The sequence below is a fragment of the Schistocerca cancellata genome, chromosome 5 (genome assembly GCF_023864275.1).
Source record: "Schistocerca cancellata isolate TAMUIC-IGC-003103 chromosome 5, iqSchCanc2.1, whole genome shotgun sequence".
Classification (NCBI taxonomy): domain Eukaryota; kingdom Metazoa; phylum Arthropoda; class Insecta; order Orthoptera; family Acrididae; genus Schistocerca; species Schistocerca cancellata.
Window position 1 is genome coordinate 171,507,123 of NC_064630.1, and position 22,952 is coordinate 171,530,074.

A 22,952-nucleotide genomic window follows, 5' to 3' on the forward strand; every position below is an offset into this window, starting at 1 on the left:
CAGACATTTTATTTTGAGCAATAAAAACATCACAGTAGAAACTCATGTTCGCTACACACGAAAGTTAATAAGAAAAATATTTATTTTGATTAACAAAACGGAATAAGAGTGCAAACTTTTGTTAAGTCTCTTAATCTTCTAGGCTCCTTTTGGGCTGTAAATTTTTGAACAACTTGTAGTAAAAACCTGAAAAGAATCTTTGCAATCTGGTTTTAGTGCACTTTGCTGGTTTTGCTTACAAACACAAAGCAGCCGAGAGTGTGTTTGTTTTGTGGCGGGAAAGGCAACATAGTACACTCAAGTAAAACCAGGAGCGCTGGCAGTCACAACCCGCCTCCTGTCCGTGTGGAGGTGGAATCACGTGACCGGCCTGTGGTCGTTGTGGAGGGGAGACTGCAAATTCCGTGTGAAAGTTGAGTCTTGCATGATTACGGCCGCCAGATGGCAGTCAAGCGGAGGACGCGTGTCAACAAAGGAAGCTCGAAACGAACAAACGAAGTTCCTGGGCCGTAATATTACGCGTGAAAACCAAGCTGACACTTGGCAGTGTCGTCTTCTCATGTAAATAGTTGTGCCAGTGGCAAGTTCTCAGACAAATTAAAAGCAAAATACCTATGCCTCGTATTTAGAGGAAATGAAAGTTAAGCTAAATTTGCCTTGTGGAAGGGCTGTCAGCTGCGTTATGAATTGCAAGAGTGATGTGGACTTGGAAAGACATCTTAGCACAGAAAAACGTAGGATGATATGAGCCAAATCACGTCTGCCTCACTGCTAGATTTTGTTACTATAAAACAGACGTCCGTAGTTAGATACGTTCAAGCCACACAACCAAACTGGCATACCACGTAATTTTGCACCGCCTTTCGCACAAATCGACTCCTCTTTCCTGTCATACTGAAATAAAACAATAGATGCAATCAAATCTAACGTAACGTATAAATCGAGAATCACACTTGTAACGTCATTTGCATGTTTACTCATAAACTATTTATGGCATATATTATCATGACACAGTTCGATTCTAACCCCATTGACAATTTCAGACATGTCCTGCCATCTGTGAGTAAGATGTAGAACTTTTTGCATTCCGTAAGAATCGTGCCATCGCAGACTAGAATAAATCGTGAACGAATCGTAGGAATCGATTCGCAATGTGAGATTGAATCGTAGGAATCGAATCGGGAAAAAGAATCGTGTTGCCCAACTCTACTTCACAGATAGCACACTCCACACTTTTTTCTAGTTCACTCACTCTCTTCTCCTCTCCCTCTCCCACTACATCGGCGCTACGTCACTCATTCTCCCTTCGCTTCAGTCCTCTCTCTGCTGCCTGTTGACGAATCGCGCGGGGTTTGTGGGGAAAGATTTACGAGGGGTTGGGGTGGTGAGGGGTGAGGGGAAGGCAGCGTCAGCTGCTAAGTGCAGTGCTGACATTACTCGTGACTATTTGTGTATTTATACTTCGCGTCTACGGGTAGCCTACCGTTGGCAGCGCTTGCAGACAAATGAATATTAAAAATATAAACGAAGGGACTGGCTGTGTGAGCACGCACAGCCAACATGAAAATAAAAGGTTTGTTAATAACACTGAAAGAGGGATTTTACCTGAAATCGTACCAATGACTACAGGTGACAGTTTACGTTTTGAATCTGGAGGGTTATTATTCTCAACAAAAATAAAATCTACAGGAAAACTTGTGAATAATTACTTAACGTAGGTATATAGACTGTGACAGTGGTACTCATTCTATTTTGGATTAAATTTTATAAGGAACATAAAATTGGACTGCATTTCGTTGGTAGCCCTATTTTTCAGTTCATGAATACAACAAATAATATTTCATTTGGCAGATAAAGACTTTTTTGGACGCTTCATGGGAAAATTTCGAGCAAGATTAAATGTAATATCTTCTTTATATGTGACAGGCTTCTCTGTTTATCTTTCCTTTGTCCCCTTCGATCATGCTCTATTTAAGTTAACTCAGACGCTGTAAGAGCGTAAAACGTTGCGTGCACGTTACTGCATAGTTCGGCCATCTGTTGGTAAAATTATGAAGTATTATGAAGCTTCATTGTACGAGCGAGGCGAAGCGAGCGTAGCAGCGGCTGAGCGGCGAACTGGGCAACTTCGACAGGCTTCCGTACTTCACGAATGAACTACTTCATTTGAACGCTTCACGGCAAAGAATGAAATGAATGAAGTAGTTCACTGGAATGAACGAGTTCGACCCATCTCTATCGTAGACAGTTAAGACACATAACGGGAAGCGCTGACCCTGCGGCGGCTGCTGACGTGTAATTTAGCGATTGGTTACTGGCAATCATCAGTACATTTGCCACGTGACGAAACCACAATACCTCCTCCAGGGAATTTCCCGGTACAAGTTGCCAACACTTAAAAATGTAATTACTTGCAAGGGCGTAATCTTGTGAAATCTTACGTACCGCTAAAGTTGTTTTTGCAGTAAATCCAGCAGAATATGAGGTCTCATGCCTACCTGTTGGGAACTGTGCTGCATCATTTCCAATGGGATTTGCCGTCCCTTTGTCATAGAGATCAGTGGAGACTGAACATTATTGGTCCATCTGTACGTGGGTTGTTGGAAGGGACTGGTCGCCTTCTGAAACGAATGATACGATCTAACTTAGCAAACACGGAAAATCTGAATCGCGATGGAAGAAGGGGGACGTAAGCATCAACTTGTCCCAGATACAAATCTACTGTATTAAACTCTAACCGTACAATGTATTATATTTTAATTAATAAAGAGAGAGAAGGAAAGAATGCAATTTAAAAATAGGTTCTGTTTGTTAGTAGAGTTAGTTATTCCTCGTCTTAAATACTTTCATAGTTCGGCGCATTCGTTCCTTTACGGTTACAGAGGATTTCAGCATTTGAGGCCTGTCGAATTTCTCTCACAGCGTCGCAACATCACCCTGTTGACGAGGGAAAACAATACAGTATGTCCTGCTAAAGCGTAACTTGTAACATAGATTTTATGTCCGGTTCGAAGTTCCATAAAGCTACTAGGTTTCCGAGGTCTAACTGGAAGACTAGTTCAGTATTAAAATGGTTCAAATGGCTCTGAACACTATGGGACTTAACTTCTGAGGTCATCAGTCCCCTAGAACTTAGAACTACTTAAACCTAACTAACCTAAGGACATCACACACATCCATGCCCGAGGTAGGATTCGAACCTGCGACCGTAGCGGTCGCGCAGTTCCAGACTGAAGCGCATTGAACCACTCGGCCACACCGGCCGGCTGTTCGGTATTAGGGGGGGGGGGGGAGAAAAGGAAACGCTTATTATCAATCATATCAATGTTCGCAATTTAAATGACATCATAGATTACCTGATATTTACACATAAAATCTTACTTTATGGCATCTGACGAAATAGTAGTTCACGTAAGGAGTCTGAGGAGTTTACCCAGCTTTCGAAATGTGCTCCAAGCTTCTCGATCAGCAGAAACAATAGCCAAGCGGAACACAACATCCCAATCACTCAAGTATGAAATCACGAAAACAATTTGAAAAGCAGCTATGACATATCTCCAAGTCAATTGTGTATTGATCGTTATAAAAAAACATTTTATGTACGTAAGAACTGATTTTATCTTGTAACTTGTAAATATTACATCGATGAACAAAATTATTTAAGTCACCTGACAGTTGCGTTCATTCCACAGACGTTGGCAGCCGTGGGCCATGTGGCGTAAGGCCGGAGTACCGTAAGCGCGACGGGTGAATGTGTGTCAACGAAACAGTTGTGAATGCTGTGGCTTTTGTAAGAGTAGGTAACCTATTTTATTTTCGCGACCAACGAGAAGAGAAGAAATGGCGAAGAAGAGTGTGTTTTTAACATATCTATTATGGTTAGTTGGTGGTGTCTTCGGTTTGCATCACTTGTACTTAGGAAGAGATTTGCAGGCTTTTCTGTGGTGTTGTACCCTCGGTGGATATGTTGGATGTGGTTGGCTGCGAGATATATTTTTTATCCCGGAATATGTGGCAGATGCAAATGAAGATGAGAAGTTTATTGAAAAGTACGTCGAAAAACTCAGGAAACATAATACAGTAAGTATTTAGTGTTACATTAAATACTGTGCTTGCTAATTAAGCATTATATGTATTGATGTTTTCATTACATCATTTATTGTGATAAAGTTAAATGCTCTAGATAGCAACGACGAACAATAATAGACATTTGTTACCTTCAGTTGCGTAACAAGGAACTTCTAATATATGCATTTTTGCGCTGTCAGCTGCAGATGATTTGTGGGGACATAGCGTATTAACAATGGTTGACGAACTTGTCAAATGGTTGTCGATACCTTTTTTTTTTCCGGGCTCATAAGATCTTTTCGGCAAAATAGTTAGATACATATCATTGGCCTTTGAGCACAGAAGTGCTCTGACAATGTAATCTTGTCACCTAACGTTCCCAACAATAGAACATCTGCTGTCAGAAGTTACTCAATGTCATAGTTCAATTTTTTGTATAGTTTAATTTTTTATCTCTGTAGCTCTATCAATAGTAAAACATATCAAATAAATTGGGACATTCAAGTGACATGTCTGTCTGCGTTGCTGTATTCAATGATCGGAAAATCTTAACGGGGAAGGGTATGAAAGAAACTAACATTTTGAAAATTAAATCTTCGTGCCATATACTTATGACTTGCCCAATTTCAGCCTCCATTCTCACTGACGAGGTACACAGGAATGATAATTGTGGCCTACGTATTTACCTCTGTTTTGATGTTAGCCATACCAGAAGAAGAAGTTGGTGGTATTGACTGGAACTGGTTGGTTGTCTTCGTGCCTCTTGCATGTGCCTTAGGTGAGAAATAATTTAAAATACCTACCTGAGCATCATTTAATGAGTGTTCCAAAATGAAGTGTGCTATAAACATTTTATCTTTCTGTCTCAAAGAAATAAATGTGCTCTAACAAATAACAAACATAATGATGGAACTTGTGTTTCATTGATAAGTGAAACATTTGTGAATAATGTTCCTTTTAAATACAGAATTGTATGATGACCATATGCTACGGACATTTAATTTATTTGGATACAGGGTATCATTTCAGTCTAATGGCCTGCTCTGCATGAAGTATTTAATCACTGGATTTCTGAGTCCAACTGTCTGGATATTAATGGAAATATTACATGAACTTTTTCTAAACCAAACTCAACAATAAAGCAGTCCATTTCACGTTTTCTGGATTTACCTCTGTATGAGCTAAGGGCAAAAGCAAGACTAATAGAAACACACATTATTCATAAGTTAGGGAGTTACATGTCCACACAAGTTACTGAGATACTGAGTAGCTGCAAAGGAGGAGAGGGTCTGGAGCACAGCATTAGGGTCATAAACAGTTAGTCTGAGAGGCCTTGTGAAAGATGCACTCAAAAAACTCAAAGTTATAACTTAAGTAATTTACAGGACACTGATGGTTCAGAGAAGGACACCTACTTAATGAATAAAAAGACAATCAGTGGGAGCACAACTGACATCCATTGATAGCAGAGAAGTTTTTGTCATATATCTAGCTGTCACATGTCAAGTATCAAAACTACTGAATTTAAGAAGTTGTTTCTCTGTTAGGAGAAAGATACTGATAGGGATAAAAACTACAGTAACACATAACTAGAGGATGCTAGTAAACATTTGTTCTGAGGCATAAATTGTAAGACACCAAAGCTAAACAAGATTAAGATACCAAATTCAAGATTTGAATTCTGGAATACTACAGGTTTGGAAGTTCAGTCTTAGCAGTCACAGTCACTTTTCCTCCTGTGATGTTGAGTCGTGACTGTTGCAGCAAGATTTCATTTTGATTTTTTTGTGTTTGGTCCTGTTGATTACATATGTACACAAGTTGTACTAGTAATATCTACATCCACACAAATACTCAGTAAGCCACCGTACAGTGCGTATTGGAGGGTACCCTGTACCACTACTTGTCATTTCCTTTCCTATTCACTCGTGTTTAGAGCAAGGGGAAAAATGACTGTCGGTATGCCTCCAAACGAGCACTAATTTCTTGTATCTTATCTTCATGGTCCTTATGCGCAATGTATGATGGCGGCAGTAGAATCATTCGGCAGTCAGCTTCAAATGCCAGTTCCCTAAATTTTCTCAATAGTGTTTCACGAAAAGAATGTCACCTTCCATACAGGGATTCTCATTCGAATTCCCGAAGCATCTCCATAACATGTTTTGTTCAAACCTACCGGTAAGAAATCTAGCAGCTCGCCTCTGAATTGCTTCGACGTCTTCCTTCAATCTGACCTGGTACGGACCCGAAAAATTCAAGCAGTGCTCAAGAATAAGTCGCACCAGTGTCCTATATGCAGTCTTGTATAGTGAAATAATACAAAACTATGTGAGCATTTTATGTATCGTACAAATACCTATTTTCTATAAATGATTGATTGTGGGCAATATTACAGCCCACATTCTACTGGTAAAAGTTCGATTGAATGCTTAAAGTAGCAGAATGAATGGAAGTGCACACTTTTATCCCTGTGCCACAAATAATGAAATTTACATTTTGTCATTATGATTTAAATTAAAATACAAAATTTTTATCTTCATCACATAAGTCAAATGAATACTTAATAGTGTAGAATGAACGGTAGTACACATTTTGACCTGTAGTAGAAATAACTTGACATTTTATCACTATAATTTGTTATAAGTACACAATTCTGTCTTCATGACGCAAGTAAAAAAAATTTTTTTCTGATATTTTTACTCACAAGGACGCCTTTTTACTCTAAGAGTTCATTCATTTTATAATACATTTCTTCTCTAAGGTTTTTAGTTTAGTGCTTGGAGCAACTCCTTATGTGCTGCCTGCTTCTGTCTTCTGAAGAAGAAACTGTCTAAACATTCTGAGTACTAGGAATTCAAAATTTATTTGTTGGTCTTTGTGTTAACTGCTCATGGTTTTTATTGTATTTGGTTAGTATATGCTCGCATCGTGTTTCTGTTGATTTATGACTGTCTTTAGTGTGATAGATTGCCAACAATACTTTTTGCTATTATGAAATTGAAGTTGCATAATTATGAAAAAAAAAAAAAAAAAACGGGTGAATTATTTGGGTAATCTGCATTGGTGATGTAGGCTACATGGTTGGGTTGAAATGTGGTAACTCCTCTTTTTGGAGACTGGAGCATTAGTTTGTTCAGTTATTCATCTGTCAAGTTTCATAGATTCCATCAAGGAGAGCCTTCATAAATGTGAGCAGAATGAGGTATACATTTTCAAAAGACACAGCAATTAGTAAAGCTGGCATTTATTTGCATTAGCAATAAATTACCACTACACTGCTTAAGGCTATTCATATCTATGTCAGCTATTATCAAATAAATTACAAAGAAAGTAGGTAGGCTCTACTTTCAAAAAAGTTTCTGGCTCTTCTGTTAAACTAATTATCTCCTATTGTAATGTAATTTTTTCATGATTGTTGGCATTCTTAAAGGAAGTGGCATATTACATGTATAAATACAGGCTATTAAAAACAGTTTCACATACTCATACAGAAGATAGTAGTGATCAAAACTAGAAGAAAAATTCCTATAACGATGTGTGTGGAAACCAGTACTTTATTGAGATAAGGGCCTGTACATCCTGTCCTTCCCCGTCTGTTACATTAAGGTAGACACTGTCGGCAGTGCTACTTGTGGTTAATATGCTTCCTGACTCATCCTGCAGCCCTCCCTTGCAGCAAATCATGTACTAATTCAAATACATGCAACCATATACAGAGTGTGACGCATGCATCTGCAACATGAGTATGCAGTGTCTGCACAATAACCATTGTCAGTGTGTCAGGATGTACACAAATGCCTTGAAATGTCCCCATAGTCAGATATCCCTGGATTAAGGTACGTTGAACAGAGAGGCCATTAGACACCTTCAACTAATCCATCACTTATGAAAAATTTCAGTGAGGTGACGTTACATGAACTGTATAAAATTGGTGGTGCTCCTGTCATGCATAAACCAGTCATTGTCTTCTTGCAAGAGTAATCGTCTCCAATAGCACTGGTATTTCATCACACATTGTAGTGCAATAGTAAGGTGGCTACCCACTACAAATTTCTCATCACAAGTAGAATGGCCAGATGCAACAGGTATTGGTGTCCGGGCATGCAGTTATAGGAATTTTTTGCCAAAGTGTCACATTCCATGCTGATGTTGGCAGTCCATAGGCATTGGTTGTAGTCAGTTAGGTGATAGTGTACGGAAGCCAATGACTGTCACTGAATTTAATAATTTATTTAGCCTCTAGTCGTGAATTGATTACATTTATTTTTGGGTAATTTCTAAGAATAGGTGCGCATCAAAGTTGCAGACCCACTGCGAGAGATATATTTCGAACGTTTGACTCTGTCAAGTCTCAAAGTGGGAAATACTACGTATGTACAAGCTCTATTGTATTTGTCTTATACAAATATGCAACATGCCTAGATGTCTTGTTGCTGAACATCACACTGTACATCAAGAACCAGTCATTACATGGGTTTAGCAGTTCTATTTCATTAATGGAAATTCAGTGGGAGAGTTACTGGTAGAAGGTGGCAACATGCTTAGATGTTTATCAGACATCGCGACAAATGTTTACAAGGAACACATAAATGTAATTACTGATGGTTTCAGTCGCAGTAATTCAACCTGTACACTTAAGTTCCTGCATAACCACATATATGTATATCATGATACATTAGCAGGAAATAGGAATTGTAGCTTTCTCCTTCCACTTCCACTAATTAAATAAAACTGTTACACCCACTTAGTGACTGGTTCTTGATTTATGCCTTGATATTCAATACCATATAGTATCTTTCTGTTTTGGATATGTTCATCTTTTGTTGCGTGTCTTGTCAACATCTCTGGAGGCAACTATTTGATATGTATCAAAATGGGTCAGCTACTTCAGTGTGCACAGATTCTTGGAAATTACCTATTTTTGGTATGGAGAAAGCGAGAATTACTTTTACTGAACTTTTAATATTGGTTACCGTTTCCGTATTCCTTCAGATGGCTGGCAAATTCCATATGAGCCAACAAACCGACCTGTAATAAAGCCTGAGGCCTAGGTTAGATTGGAATGTTGTAATTTGCTTATGAGATGACAAAGCCATTGAATCTCAACATGAAAATTAAAGATAGCCATAGTAGATTGATGAGTATTGTAGCTTGTGGTATATGGTTGTCATTGCAATAACTGATGTTTTATTTTGATGTTACCAAAAATTCAAATGAGTAAATTCTAACCTAATTGAGCAAAGTACCAGCTAACTTCATTTACAAATCGTAGGAAATCTCATTGCTGTCTACATCTGACTCATAGTTTGTCATGTTGACTTCCCATGATCACCATAAGTGCACTTTTAGCTTTAAAATTTTCTTCTAGTATTGGCCAGTGCCACCTTCTGTATAAAAATGTGGCTTAAAAAAAAAGACGGTGCATAAAGCTCTGTTTATGACTCATTGTGTGTTGTGGAGCTTTACAACAAACCCTACTACCTGCCACATAGCTCCAGAATTTTGTATTCCTTAATTATAGATACATAGATAATTTGTTGAATGAGTGGCTAATTGGTATGTTTTTAATTTTGTTTGAACTGTTTGAGATTCCCAGTTTCTTGCTTTTGTTAGATGGCTAGTGTACACCATAGTTCAGCTGAAGCTGATTTTTGTTGCCAGCAACAAAAACAATCAAGGAGAAAATATGCAACTGAGTGTAAGGATTCTGAAGATGTCAAAAAGGCTTTTTCATGATGTAGAATAATCTACTTCACATGGTATTTTTTTTACTCAAGTCTTCTGAACGAACACTTGATTAACTTTATGTACACTACCCCAGAGGATCATTCCATGAATGGAGTTCAGACGTACTTAATATGCCATCACCATTGTCATTGGATCAAGACAATCAGAGGTGCTTAATAAGCTGAATATGATGAACTCAGATTCTTAATTAGTGTAGCTATGTGTCGACTTCATTTTAAATAATTGTCCCACAAGAACCAAAGGAATTGCGGAGTATTTCACCAATTCTATGCCCATTGGTGCTAACAGGTTATTTTTGCTCGTTGAAGTTGCATAACACCTGAATTGTTAGCAGAACTGGCCTATAAATGGTTCACATCTGTTACCCGAGTTATGTTTATATCGACAAACATAGTTTTTCAGCTATCCTTTTAAAATCACTGGAATATTAAATGGATGGATTAACATACCCTCCTGCCTTCAAATTGTAAACTTTGCAGCTGTGGGTTGACTTCCATGTTTCGACAATACCGATAGCAGTGCCATAAGTACAAGAACATCAGAGAATTATCTGTAGAGAGGCCAGATATACAGTTCCTGAAGAGAGGCAGCAGCCTTATTAGTCCAGTCAAATGGTGATATCAGAAGGAAAAATTTGTAGAAATTTTTTGATAAGTTTCCTTTATTTTTTCAACTATGCTGAATCCAAATTTTCAAAGTCTCCCCAAAATTTTGGCCTGGAAATGGATCAGAAACAGAAGAAAAACAAAAAATGGGCCTTTTTTTTGTTTGTAACTCTGAAATGATTCAGTTTTTGGCAGAGTTGATTATGAAAATAAAGAGGATAAAATTTCCCACAAACTAGGTATAGTGACCATTTTCATCAGACCAACCATACGGCATGTAGCACATGTTGAAGTTAGCATAATTTTGCGTGCCACCCCCAAACCGAACTTCACATCCCTTAGTATGCTATGATGTTCATTTAAAGAGCAATATGAAAGCTTCAGTCACACCTTCAGTTACAAGGTGTTCAAATAACTTATGTAAACACATAATAATATTTCTTTATTTGGCATTTGGTAATAATAATAATAATAATAATAATCTTTATATTGTTAATATAATTACTTTAAACAAATTACATAGATGTTAGTGCTAAAAATAGGTTAATTTCAGTTCATACCTCATAATAGGAAAATAATTATTTACTTACTAAAATTATAAATAGTTATAATACATTAGAGTTGAAATCAAAGTGTAGTGCTTCTTACAATAATGAGGTCATGAGATTTCACAACAGGAAATTATAACAATAATAATGTGAAACACAGCTTGCCTTTGGCTTATAACCATCCTCATTTCAGTCTCCTGTTTCTTCTCTACTTCCAGTATGGGATATGTTAAGTTTTGTGAATTGAGGTGCCTGACATTCTCACAAACCGTATTGCATTTGATGCAGAGCATCAAGCAGTAGAGGCCTGTTGTTCGGAAGCTACAATAGCAGCCACAACACCCTGTTTTGCATTTGCGTACAATATGGGTCAGAATAACACTGGGTGCTGGCAGCTGAAGTATAGTGACTGGAATCCAGCAATCCTTAAACATCATCCTACCCCATTCCGGAGACTTTTACTTCTGCCCAGCCACTGTTGTACCTGGTACACTGGACTCACATTTGGGAGAATGACTGTTCAAACCCACATCCTGCGTTTGTGACTTAGGTTTTCAGTGATTTAAGGAAATCACTTCAGGCAACTGCTGGGAGGTTCCTTTGGTAAAAGGCATAACTGATTTCCTTCCCCATCTTTTCCTAATCTGAGCTTGTGCTCCGTCTCTAATGACCTCATTGTTGATGGGACGTTAAACGCTGATCTCCTCTCCTCCCTGTTGTACATAGTGGTACACTGAGAGAATATGCTAGCAAGCCGCATCCTCAGTTGGTGGCAGAGAAGCAATGTTGGTGCTATTTTGAATGTCTATTTGATGTAGTGTCTGTATCTGAGGTGGTTTAGAGACTCTCCACTTACACCACCACACACTTTGATGAGGGATCATTTACCACACTCCACTATGGCTTCCTTGTCTGCTTCCATACCTTTAAATATACCTGTTACAATTCAGGGGTTTTCTTCAATGTAGTGATACATTTCACTTCACACGGATTGTAAACAGCAGAGTAGTGTCACAGCCAGTGACTGCATTAAAAAAAAAAGATATTCTCTCAAGCAGGCTGGCCAATTTCATGAGAAGAGTAAAACTGCTGTAGGGTTTTGTCTCCCATTGGTTTCATCAGTAATACACCACTGCAAGTGTTCAGCATCAGTGTCCATTAACCACTCATACACGGCAAGTGGCAGCCTTAACAGAGGAGGGTATATGAAGTGTGTTGGGGATACGCGGAAAAACTGTGCAATCATTGTTGTAATGTGGTAATTGAGCAGTTTATCTGACATCGTAAAGGATATGATAATTGGCCTTCGGGCTGAGAGTAGAAGCATTTCTGAAATGGTTATGTTTGTGAACTGTTCGTGTGCTGCCATGTTTGATGCATACTGTGCATGGAACAATGGCGCTATCCAGAACTGGCACCGAAGCAACTGTGGTGCACCACTGTCATAGATGACAGACGAACAGCAGTTGCGGAGATGTGTACGGCTTAATAGACATTCAAATGTTGCTCAGATGAACCAAAGGACTACCAACAGTGTCTCCTTAATGACAATTCAGTATGGGCCTCTGCATCAGTCACCTGGTTCAAGCACTGATGCTGACTGCTTTTCATCAGCAGAAAAGGTTGGAATTAGCATGCCAATACCCCAAGTGGATGTCCACTGAGTGGCGGCAGGTTGCGTTCTCAGATGAATCACATTTTATGCTCAATTGGACAGATGGCCATTGGCGTGTAGGGCATGAATGTCTGAAAGTGAACACCCTTCAACAATCATTGGGGCATTATTGTCTGTGAAATGTTTTCATGTCATTCCCTGGGTGATCTAACCATACTCGAAGGCACAGTGGATCAACACAGGTATGCATCTATCCTTGGGGACCATGCTGTTTGTTTTTCCACTGCATGATATCTACCAGCAGGACAACACAACATGTCACATAGCTCACAGTTTATGTATGTGGTTCGAAAAGCATCAGGATGAGTTTTCCTGGCCACCAAACTCCCCGTATTTAAACCCAATCAAGAGTCTGTGGTATGACGTCAATTGGGCTGTTCACAACATGTGTCCTAACTGAGCAACACAGCGCAGCTGGGCTTGCCACTGGAGTCGGCCTGGCTCTATATCATTGTCAGTACCTTCTAAAACCTCATAGACTCTCTTTTCCAGCACATCTTGCACTGGCCTGTGCTGCAAAGGGTTATCAGGTGTCTGACAGTTAGTCACATTAATGTGACCGGACAGTGTGCATTACTTTGTTGATTGAGGCCTTTGAGAATGATAAAAAGGCCTACAACTATGATAGTTGAATGTGTAGGGGTCATAGATCTTGCAGTGTTGATAATCTGGATATCAGCATTGTCCGTAATTTGTTTGGAAGCTATACCTGCTGTGACCAATTTGTCCATTAAATTGATACTAAGTGGTGCTTATGCTTTGAATTAGCGAGAAATTTTTCCTGAGTGACAGTTATTACTATCATTTCATTGACGATTGTTTCTGCTGATCTGTGTTCATAGGTCTTCCTCGCTCACTAGTTCTTTATGCTTGTGCTCAATTTACACAAACAACTCGATGCAACAGGTATCTCTCCCATCAGGAGAGCGAGTCAGTGCCATCTGACACAGCTTACCACTGCAATTATCAGCTACCAACCAGACACAATAACATTGTGACACTTCTGGAGCACAGAATTCGGTAATGGCTGTGCAATTAAGCGCGGTGAGGTGTGGAGCGAAGGTCTTGAGACAACCCATCTCCTTAAAATTGAAATCGTGAATCTTCCAACGTGCACCACTATAATGATGATGGTAATAATGGCACATAGAAAAAGTATTTACAAGTTTAGAAAATTCATATTTTCTGATACAGCAATTTCTTGGGAAGTAAATTGAAGAAGACTGCACCAGGTAAGAGAGCTAGGAAATCGGGAAGATCTAGTTAGAAAGGAGAGTGTAATGGGCAACGAGTATGTGCAGGGACAAAGTTAGACATTACTGTTGATTCAGTAGATATGTCGTTAACTGTCTTAAGAAACTAGAGATGTTATTCAGTTCGCTGATGTGATGATGGATTCTAGTTCCTGCTACTGGAAAGAACTTCAAGACAATGGCTGAGTGTTAGAGTGGGACAGAAAGGAATTTGCTTTGATGGGAACAACTGTTTCTACTATGTTGTTCAGACAAAACCATTAAGGTCAAGGAGAGACAAGAGCAACTCTATATGTTATAAGACAGTAGAGGACGCAGAGTGTATGGGAACCTATGTGCATGTCTTCATGCGGTCATGATAGCTGTGCATGTGGTAGTTAACTTTGAACAGTGCTGATATCTCAAACACAGGCGTTCATAACCAATTCCAGGTGCCATGAGTTTTCCTGAGAAAGACGTTGCAGGATAACATAACTGTAATCAATTACTGGCAGTATAAGCATTTCTGCAAGTGTCTTTTTTTCAAGTCAAGAAGGAAGAGCTTTTTATATTTTGTTAGGGCGCAGAAAAATGCTGATGCCTTCTTGCACATTGCAGCTATTTGCTCCAATTTGGGTTTTCGTCTGTTACTACTCTATTTTGAAAAGACAGTTGCAAGTGCTGTATTTTTGTGTTCTTCAGTTTCTGGATTTGAAGTGTTCTTATGTCTGAAATGCTGTGTATAGGTTCAGATTGTGATGCTGATGATTGGTTTGTTGGGTGCTCAACTGTGCGGTCATCAGTGCCCATTCAAAGTCACAATTTTTACCCAGTCCATTTTTTTACTCAGTCCAGTTGAGCCACTGTCATGGATGATGATGATGATGAGGAGGAGGAGGAGGAGGAGGAGGAGGAGGACAACATCCAGTCCCCGAGAAAATCCCCAACCCATCTGGGAATTGAACCTGGGACCCTGTGATCCAGAAGCAGCAACACAAGCCACTAGACCAAGAGCTGCAGACGGTTCAGATTGTGAAATTAGTTGCTCTCAAGTTGTGAACTGCTGCTTCTTGAAATACTACTCAGACAATCAAATAGCTTTTCTTAACGTGTACTTCTTCACTGCTGCAGCCATTCTTGTGCTGGAATCTTGAAGCTTTTATAAATTCTGACTTTCTTGTGTTTACTAGAATGTATATTTCCTCTGACAAAAGTTAAATTGTGTCTTCTGCTACAATTGATGTGTAACGGACCATCACATTTACGATGAATGTTCATGCATTCAATAGGATGTTCCATAAACACAGCCTGACAGTACTGATAACAGTTTTGTAACAATCTGACAGATAGAATGCAATGATTGTCATAAGTCCTCTGTGATGTTAGCACCATTTTCTTAGAGGCTCCTTTACTCAGTTGCGCGCACCACTTCTTAGAGCTGTATTATCATAGCACAGAAAAACTGCCAAGTAAGCGGATATGACAGTGCACAGCAAAATTGCCATTGTTGTTGTACTTTGGCGACTGCAGTAACTATCCTTCCCATTGTATAAGCACAAACAATAACCAACTTAACTTAGAGACAGTTTACAATTCTAAACAAACAAGCTAATAATAAATCATTTCACTGTTTAGATCTTTTGTTGTATATCTAGATGTTCAATAACACTCGCTTTACCAAAAGCTATATATTACAACGCAGGTTATTGTAGACAGTGCACTAGGGCAATTCGTACATGTACCTGGGTGTAACACTTTGTAGGAATGTGAAATGGATTGATCACGTAGGTTCAGTCATGGGTAAAGCAGGCGGTAGACTTCAGTTTATTGGTAGAGTACTGGGGAACTGCAGTCAGTCTGCAAAAGAGATTGCTTATGAATCAATTGTGTGACCCATCCTAGAATATCACTCAAGTGTGTGGGACCGGTACCAGATAGGACTATCAGGGGATATTGAACGTGTACAGAGAGGGGCAGCACGAATGGTCACAGGTTTGTTTAATCCATGGGAGAGTGTCACAGAGATACTGAAGGAACTGAAATGGCAGACTCTTTGAAGAGAGACGTAAACTATCCCGAGAAAGTCTATTAATGAAGTTCCAAGGACTGGCGTTAAATGATTACCGTAGGGGTATACTACAACCCCCTAGACATCACTAGCACAGGGATCGTGAGGATAAGATTAAAATAATTACTGCACGCGCAGTGGCATTCAGACAATCATTCTTCTTGCATTCCGTATATTAATGGAGCAGGAAGAAACACTAATAACTGGTACAACAGGATGTATGCTCTACTATACAACTCACAGTGGTTAGCAGAATATAGATGTAGATGTTGATGAGAAAGAGTTAGGCTAGGTGAAAAAATAGGCTAAAGTGCACTTACAATACACCATGGCTCTTCTGTTGTGTGATTCTAATGGCAATTTGTTATTGGTGTTTGTAACCAGTCAGGTGGCAGTATGTGGTAGGCAGTGAAAATCACCCAATCTTGTAATTCTGGTTGTCACAAATAGATCATTATTTTTCTCAAATTTGTGAAGATTTCCATGGTTGGGACATAGCACAGTTTGAATTGCTGCAAACCCACATGTGACTCATGATTTGTCATATTCAGTTGCGTCATTCATTATGTGAACCCTTACCAACAGCAACATGCATTGGAAAAACTGTGGAACACTGTAGGTACACTTTTACGAAGAAATAATTAGGCTGTAAACTTATTTCATTATTTTATATCTAGAAACAAAGATGATGTGACTTACCAAATGAAAGTGCTGGCAGGTCGACAGACACACAAACGAACACAAACATACACACAAAATTCAAGCTTTCGCAACAAACTGTTGCCTCATCAGGAAAGAGGGAAGGAGAGGGAAAGACGAAAGGATGTGGGTTTTAAGGGAGAGGGTAAGGAGTCATTCCAGTCCCAGGAGCGGAAAGACTTACCTTAGGGGGAAAAAAGGACGGGTACACACTCGCACACACACACACATATCCATCCACACATATACAGACACAAGCAGACATATTTAAAGACAAAGAGTTTGGGCAGAGATGTCAGTCGAGGCAGAAGTGCAGAGGCAAAGATGTTGTTGAATGACATGTGGGGTATGAGTGGCGGCAACTTGAAATTAGCGGAGATTGAGGCCTGGTGGATAACGGGAAGAGAGGATATATTGAAGAGCAAGTTCCCATCTCCGGAGTTCGGATAGGTTGGTGTTAGTAGGAAGTATCCAGATAACCCGGACGGTGTAACACTGCGCCAAGATGTGCTGGTCGTGCACCAAGGCATGTTTAGCCACAGGGTGATCCTCATTACCAACAAACACTGTCTGCCTGTGTCCATTCATGCGAATGGACAGTTTGTTGCTGGTCATTCCCACATAGAATGCATCACAGTGTAGGCAGGTCAGTTGGTAGATCACGTGGGTGCTTTCACACGTGGCTCTGCCTTTGATTGTGTACACCTTCTGGGTTACAGGACTGGAGTAGGTGGTGGTGGGAGGGTGCATGGGACAGGTTTTACACCGGGGGCGGTTACAAGGGTAGGAGCCAGAGGGTAGGGAAGGTGGTTTGGGGATTTCATAGGGATGAACTAAGAGGTTACGAAGGTTAGGTGGACGGCGGAAAGACACTCTTGGTGGAGTGGGGAGGATTTCATGAAGGATGGATCTCATTTCAGGGCAGGATTTGAGGAAGTCGTATCCCTGCTGGAGAGCCACATTCAGAATCTGATCCAGTCCCGGAAAGTATCCTGTCACAAGTGGGGCACTTTTGTGGTTCTTCTGTGGGAGGTTCTGGGTTTGAGAGGATGAGGAAGTGGCTCTGGTTATTTGCTTCTGTACCAGGTCGGGAGGGTAGTTGCGGGATGCGAAAGCTATTGTCAGGTTGTTGGTGTAATGCTTCAGGGATTCCGGACTGGAGCAGATTCGTTTGCCACGAAGACCTAGGCTGTAGGGAAGGGACCGTTTAATGTGGAATGGGTGGCAGCTGTCGTAATGGAGGTACTGTTGCTTGTTGGTGGGTTTGATGTGGACGGACGTGTGAAGCTGGCCATTGGACAGGTGAAGGTCAACATCAAGGAAAGTGGCATGGGATTTGGAGTAGGACCAGGTGAATCTGATGGAACCAAAGGAGTTGAGGTTGGAGGAAATTCTGGAGTTCTTCTTCACTGTGAGTCCAGATCATGAAAATGTCATCAATAAATCTGTACCAAACTTTGGGTTGGCAGGCCTGGGTAACCAAGAAGGCTTCCTCTAAGGGACCCATGAATAGGTTGGCGTACGAGGGGGCCATCCTGGTACCCATGGCTGTTCCCTTTAATTGTTGGTATGTCTGGTTTTCAAAAGTGAAGAAGTTGTGGGTCAGGATGAAGCTGGCTAAGGTAATGAGGAAAGAGGTTTTAGGTAGGGTGGCAGGTGATCGGCGTGAAAGGAAGTGCTCCATCGCAGTGAGGCCCTTTGGTTCCATCAGATTCACCTGGTCCTACTCCAAATCCCATGCCACTTTCCTTGATGTTGACCTTCACCTGTCCAATGGCCAGCTTCACACGTCCGTCCACATCAAACCCACCAACAACCAACAGTACCTCCATTACGACAGCTGCCACCCATTCCACATTAAACGGTCCCTTCCCTACAGCCTAGGTCTTCGTGGCAAACGAATCTGCTCCAGTCCGGAATCCCTGAAGCATTACACCAACAACCTGACAACAGCTTTCGCATCCCGCAACTACCCTCCCGACCTGGTACAGAAGCAAGTAACCAGAGCCACTTCCTCATCCTCTCAAACCCAGAACCTCCCACAGAAGAACCACAAAAGTGCCCCACTTGTGACAGGATACTTTCCGGGACTGGATCAGATTCTGAATGTGGCTCTCCAGCAGGGATACGACTTCCTCAAATCCTGCCCTGAAATGAGATCCATCCTTCATGAAATCCTCCCCACTCCACCAAGAGTGTCTTTCCGCCGTCCACCTAACCTTCGTAACCTCTTAGTTCATCCCTATGAAATCCCCAAACCACCTTCCCTACCCTCTGGCTCCTACCCTTGTAACCGCCCCCGGTGTAAAACCTGTCCCATGCACCCTCCCACCACCACCTACTCCAGTCCTGTAACCCAGAAGGTGTACACAATCAAAGGCAGAGCCACGTGTGAAAGCACCCACGTGATCTACCAACTGACCTGCCTACACTGTGATGCATTCTATGTGGGAATGACCATCAACAAACTGTCCATTCGCATGAATGGACACAGGCAGACAGTGTTTGTTGGTAATGAGTATCACCCTGTGGCTAAACATGCCTTGGTGCACGACCAGCACATCTTGGCGCAGTGTTACACCGTCCGGGTTATCTGGATACTTCCTACTAACACCAACCTATCCGAACTCCGGAGATGGGAACTTGCTCTTCAATATATCCTCTCTTCCCGTTATCCACCAGGCCTCAATCTCCGCTAATTTCAAGTTGCCGCCACTCATACCTCACCTGTCATTCAACAACATCTTTGCCTCTGCACTTCTGCCTCGACTGACATCTCTGCCCAAACTCTTTGTCTTTAAATATGTCTGCTTGTGTCTGTATATGTGTGGATGGATATGTGTGTGTGTGTGCGAGTGTGTACCCGTCCTTTTTTCCCCCTAAGGTAAGTCTTTCCGCTCCCGGGACTGGAATGACTCCTTACCCTCTCCCTTAAAACCCACATCCTTTCGTCTTTCCCTCTCCTTCCCTCTTTCCTGATGAGGCAACAGTTTGTTGCGAAAGCTTGAATTTTGTGTGTATGTTTGTGTTCGTTTGTGTGTCTGTCGACCTGCCAGCACTTTCATTTGGTAAGTCACATCATCTTTGTTTTTAGATATATTTTTCCTTCGTGGAATGTTTCCTTCTATTATAACCATATTTAATTATTTTTATTTACTTATCCCAAAATTTATTCTTGATTAAGAATCTTGGTCAGTCATACATACTACTAGGCACAATATTATGAAAAGGAAAGTTACTGCTCACCATATAGTGGGGATGCCGAGTCACAGATAGATACGACAAAAAGACTGTCACAAATAAAGCTTGCGGCCATTAAGGCTTTCATCAACAATAGAAGACACACACAGACAAGACGCACACACTGTGGCAGTGTGGTTTCACATTCTATTCTGGATTTTCCATTGTTTGATACTGCTAGGTACCCAACGTTTTACAAACTATAGGCTACATATATTTGTGTGCAATTAATTATGAACACAAGAGTAGAATGAATCTGTCAGTGCAGTGGGTTATATATTTTTTTTTAAATGAAAATAGTTCACACACATGTCTTAATTTCTACCAGCCCCTGTCTCCTACTCACTTCTACATTAGATTAAAAAATGTCATGACTGAAAGAAAGGGAGGCAAAGGGAAAAGGTGAACAAAAGAAGGTAGTATGGTGTAGCAAGTCTTCACATTATAACACTTTTGAGATCATGTAAAGAAACATCAAAGCATTTGCTGTGAGTGATTTCGCAAAACAACAGAACCATTAAATCAGGATATTGCACACAGTTCTGAACCATGTACCTTGTGAATAACTCTAGTGTTTAATCACTGTGCCTACCCAGTATAATCAGTAGGAAATTCAAAATAATTAAATAGTTTTGTGTCCACTGCTACTGATACCAAAAGTGCCAATTTACTTTTAAAATAAATTACCTGCTACTATGAATACACCTTTATTTCTGAGTAGTTACTTTCCTTGAATAACTCCAGTTACATACTCCTTAAAATTTTCAATAACATGTCACTGATTTTCCCCAGTAGTGAAAAAGAAAAGTCCAGACTAGCTGCAGTAAGTTTAATATTCTGTACCTCAGCTTTTGTGGCTTTATTGCCATTCCCAATTAAGTTCTGATGTGATCTGACTCACTTATTGCATCTGTAGTAAACTTCCATTGGCTAATCCATTGTAATTATGTGACTTGATGTTGATGACGATGATGATGATAATGATGATGATGTCCCATACTCCGAGGAGCGTAGGGGATGATGCGGGAGATACGCACCGCCATACTGGCCAAGGTCCTAGCAGAGGTGGTTTGCCATTGCCTTCCTCTGACCATAATGGGGATGAATGATGATGATGAGTGTGACACAACACCACCCAGTCATCTCGAGGCAGGGAAAAATCCCTGACCCCGCTGGGAAACGAGCCCGGGATCCCATGTGTGGGAAGCGAGGAGGCTACCGCAAGACATTTAGTAATTGTAAACAAGTGAAATACTCTTTTGACACTTACCTGATATCATATTTCATCATAGGAAACAAACTATCAAATAAATAATAAATCTTACTTTTAAACGAACTCTTTAAAATTTCCAAAATGCTGTAATGTGATAAAGGTTACACTTGTATGATGCATTCATTTTCTCTTTGTTTCCCATATTAAGCCTTAAAAATAGTGTTGGGAGGTTTTTCCCCTATCAAAAGCTGTCTCAGGTTTTCCTGTTTGTGTGTTCCATTTTGTACACTCTCTGTTAGAGTACTGGTAGACTTTCGTCTGATTTCTCCAGGAGGCACAGTGTTGTTGCATGCTTGTAGCATGGCTGCCAACTATTACGGATGTCCAAATTGTTACAGATTTGTCACCTTAATTATGGAGTTAGGGAAGTTACTAAAAGATAACGAAATCAACATTTTACGATTTGATGTTACAAAAAAAAATCAGAATAGTTACTGTTCACCTTTTACTAATCATTTGCTAGTAAAGTGTGTTAACAGATGGTAATGGTTTCCTTCCTGAGTATGTAGTAAATGTGTCGACAAACGATTTCATCGCCACGGCATACTAAGATGGTTATGCTGAGTGACGCCAAAATTTTTTCGTTCTGTTCATATCAACTGAAAGGATAGGAATAAAACTGCTTTCGTATAAAGTGACGTCACAAGGTTCAAGGCATTTGTCTGTAAGCTGCTGCAGTTTTTATTAACATGTGAAGTGACAAGACGTGCAGCTCCTCTGTTCATCCGTACTTAGTGTTACACTCCACACTGATGCTATTATAGGAACGGCCGTCTCCTTAAAGCTTTTAAAAAATTTTTCGGACATAATTTATTATAGACTGATGATATTTTCAGTTATTTTGTGCATTATGTGTGTTCAGTGATTTTATTTATCTTTTTAGAATTAAAAAACACTGCTTTTTAGTTGAGATATGTGTATTGATTCTGTAGTATTTGAAAATTACTAAACTATTTCTACAGCACTCTTGATGTTAACTAAACAAATTTTTAGCCTTTTCCATTGAACCTGATCTTTTCATTTGCAATTCTTTTTCCTGGAAAATCTTCTTTATTTAGGATCAGAATGTGTGTGAAATGTAGTGCCTGAAGAGCTAAATCAGGCTTCTTATTTACGAAATGTTCTGGGGGGATGGCTCCTTTGGTCCCCTCCATATTTGCCATGTGATTACCATATTTACTCGAATCTAAGCCGCACTTTTTTTTTTTAATCCAAAAAAACTGCCTGCGGCTTAGAATCAAGTGCAAAGTAAGCGGAAGTTCTGAAATATGTTGGTAGGTGCCGCCACAACTAACTTCTGCCGTCGAATACATGTAGCGCTACACAGGCTCCAAAACCTCTGCGTCAGTAAAGAAATTTTTTTTTAAAAAAAAAGGTGGAACACGAGCCTTTTTCTACGCCTCGAATTTCGACCACTGCATTTTAATACATCATCCAATGAAGTAAATACAAATTCAGTATTGTTCATCTTTGAATGTAGCAGCTTTTCAATGTACTACGAAAATCCGACTGGCAAGACTGTTTGCGATGTTTGTCAATATGGCCAATTCTATGTTCTGAATTTTTTCCTACCTGTGAGAAGAGACGGTTGCTAATGGGAACTTTTATGAATTGTGAATCACATGCAGTATTCTCTTCACCATAAGAATAATACGAATATAAATATTTTGCCATGTATTCTTTTGTGTTTGCTGCTATCTCATTTAAATCCTGTCTACGCAACTAGAGAGAGTCAAGTGAGACAACAGCAAACGCGGAAGAATACACATATCATGTCATGTTTATATCGTATTATT

The 22,952-nt window shown here is 40.1% G+C and overlaps 1 protein-coding gene across 1 annotated transcript in view; it reads left to right on the forward strand.

Moving 5' to 3' along the window:
* Positions 1–3,728: 3,728 nt before the first annotated feature.
* LOC126187433 (dnaJ homolog subfamily C member 22) overlaps positions 3,729–22,952 on the forward strand; it is a 51,070-nt gene continuing 31,846 nt past the window's right edge. Inside the window, exons 1-2 of the mRNA XM_049928507.1 lie at positions 3,729–4,080; positions 4,699–4,846. Of these exons, the coding sequence (XP_049784464.1) occupies positions 3,841–4,080; positions 4,699–4,846 (388 nt within the window). The 5' untranslated portion in view covers positions 3,729–3,840. The remainder of the gene's footprint in view (positions 4,081–4,698; positions 4,847–22,952) is intronic.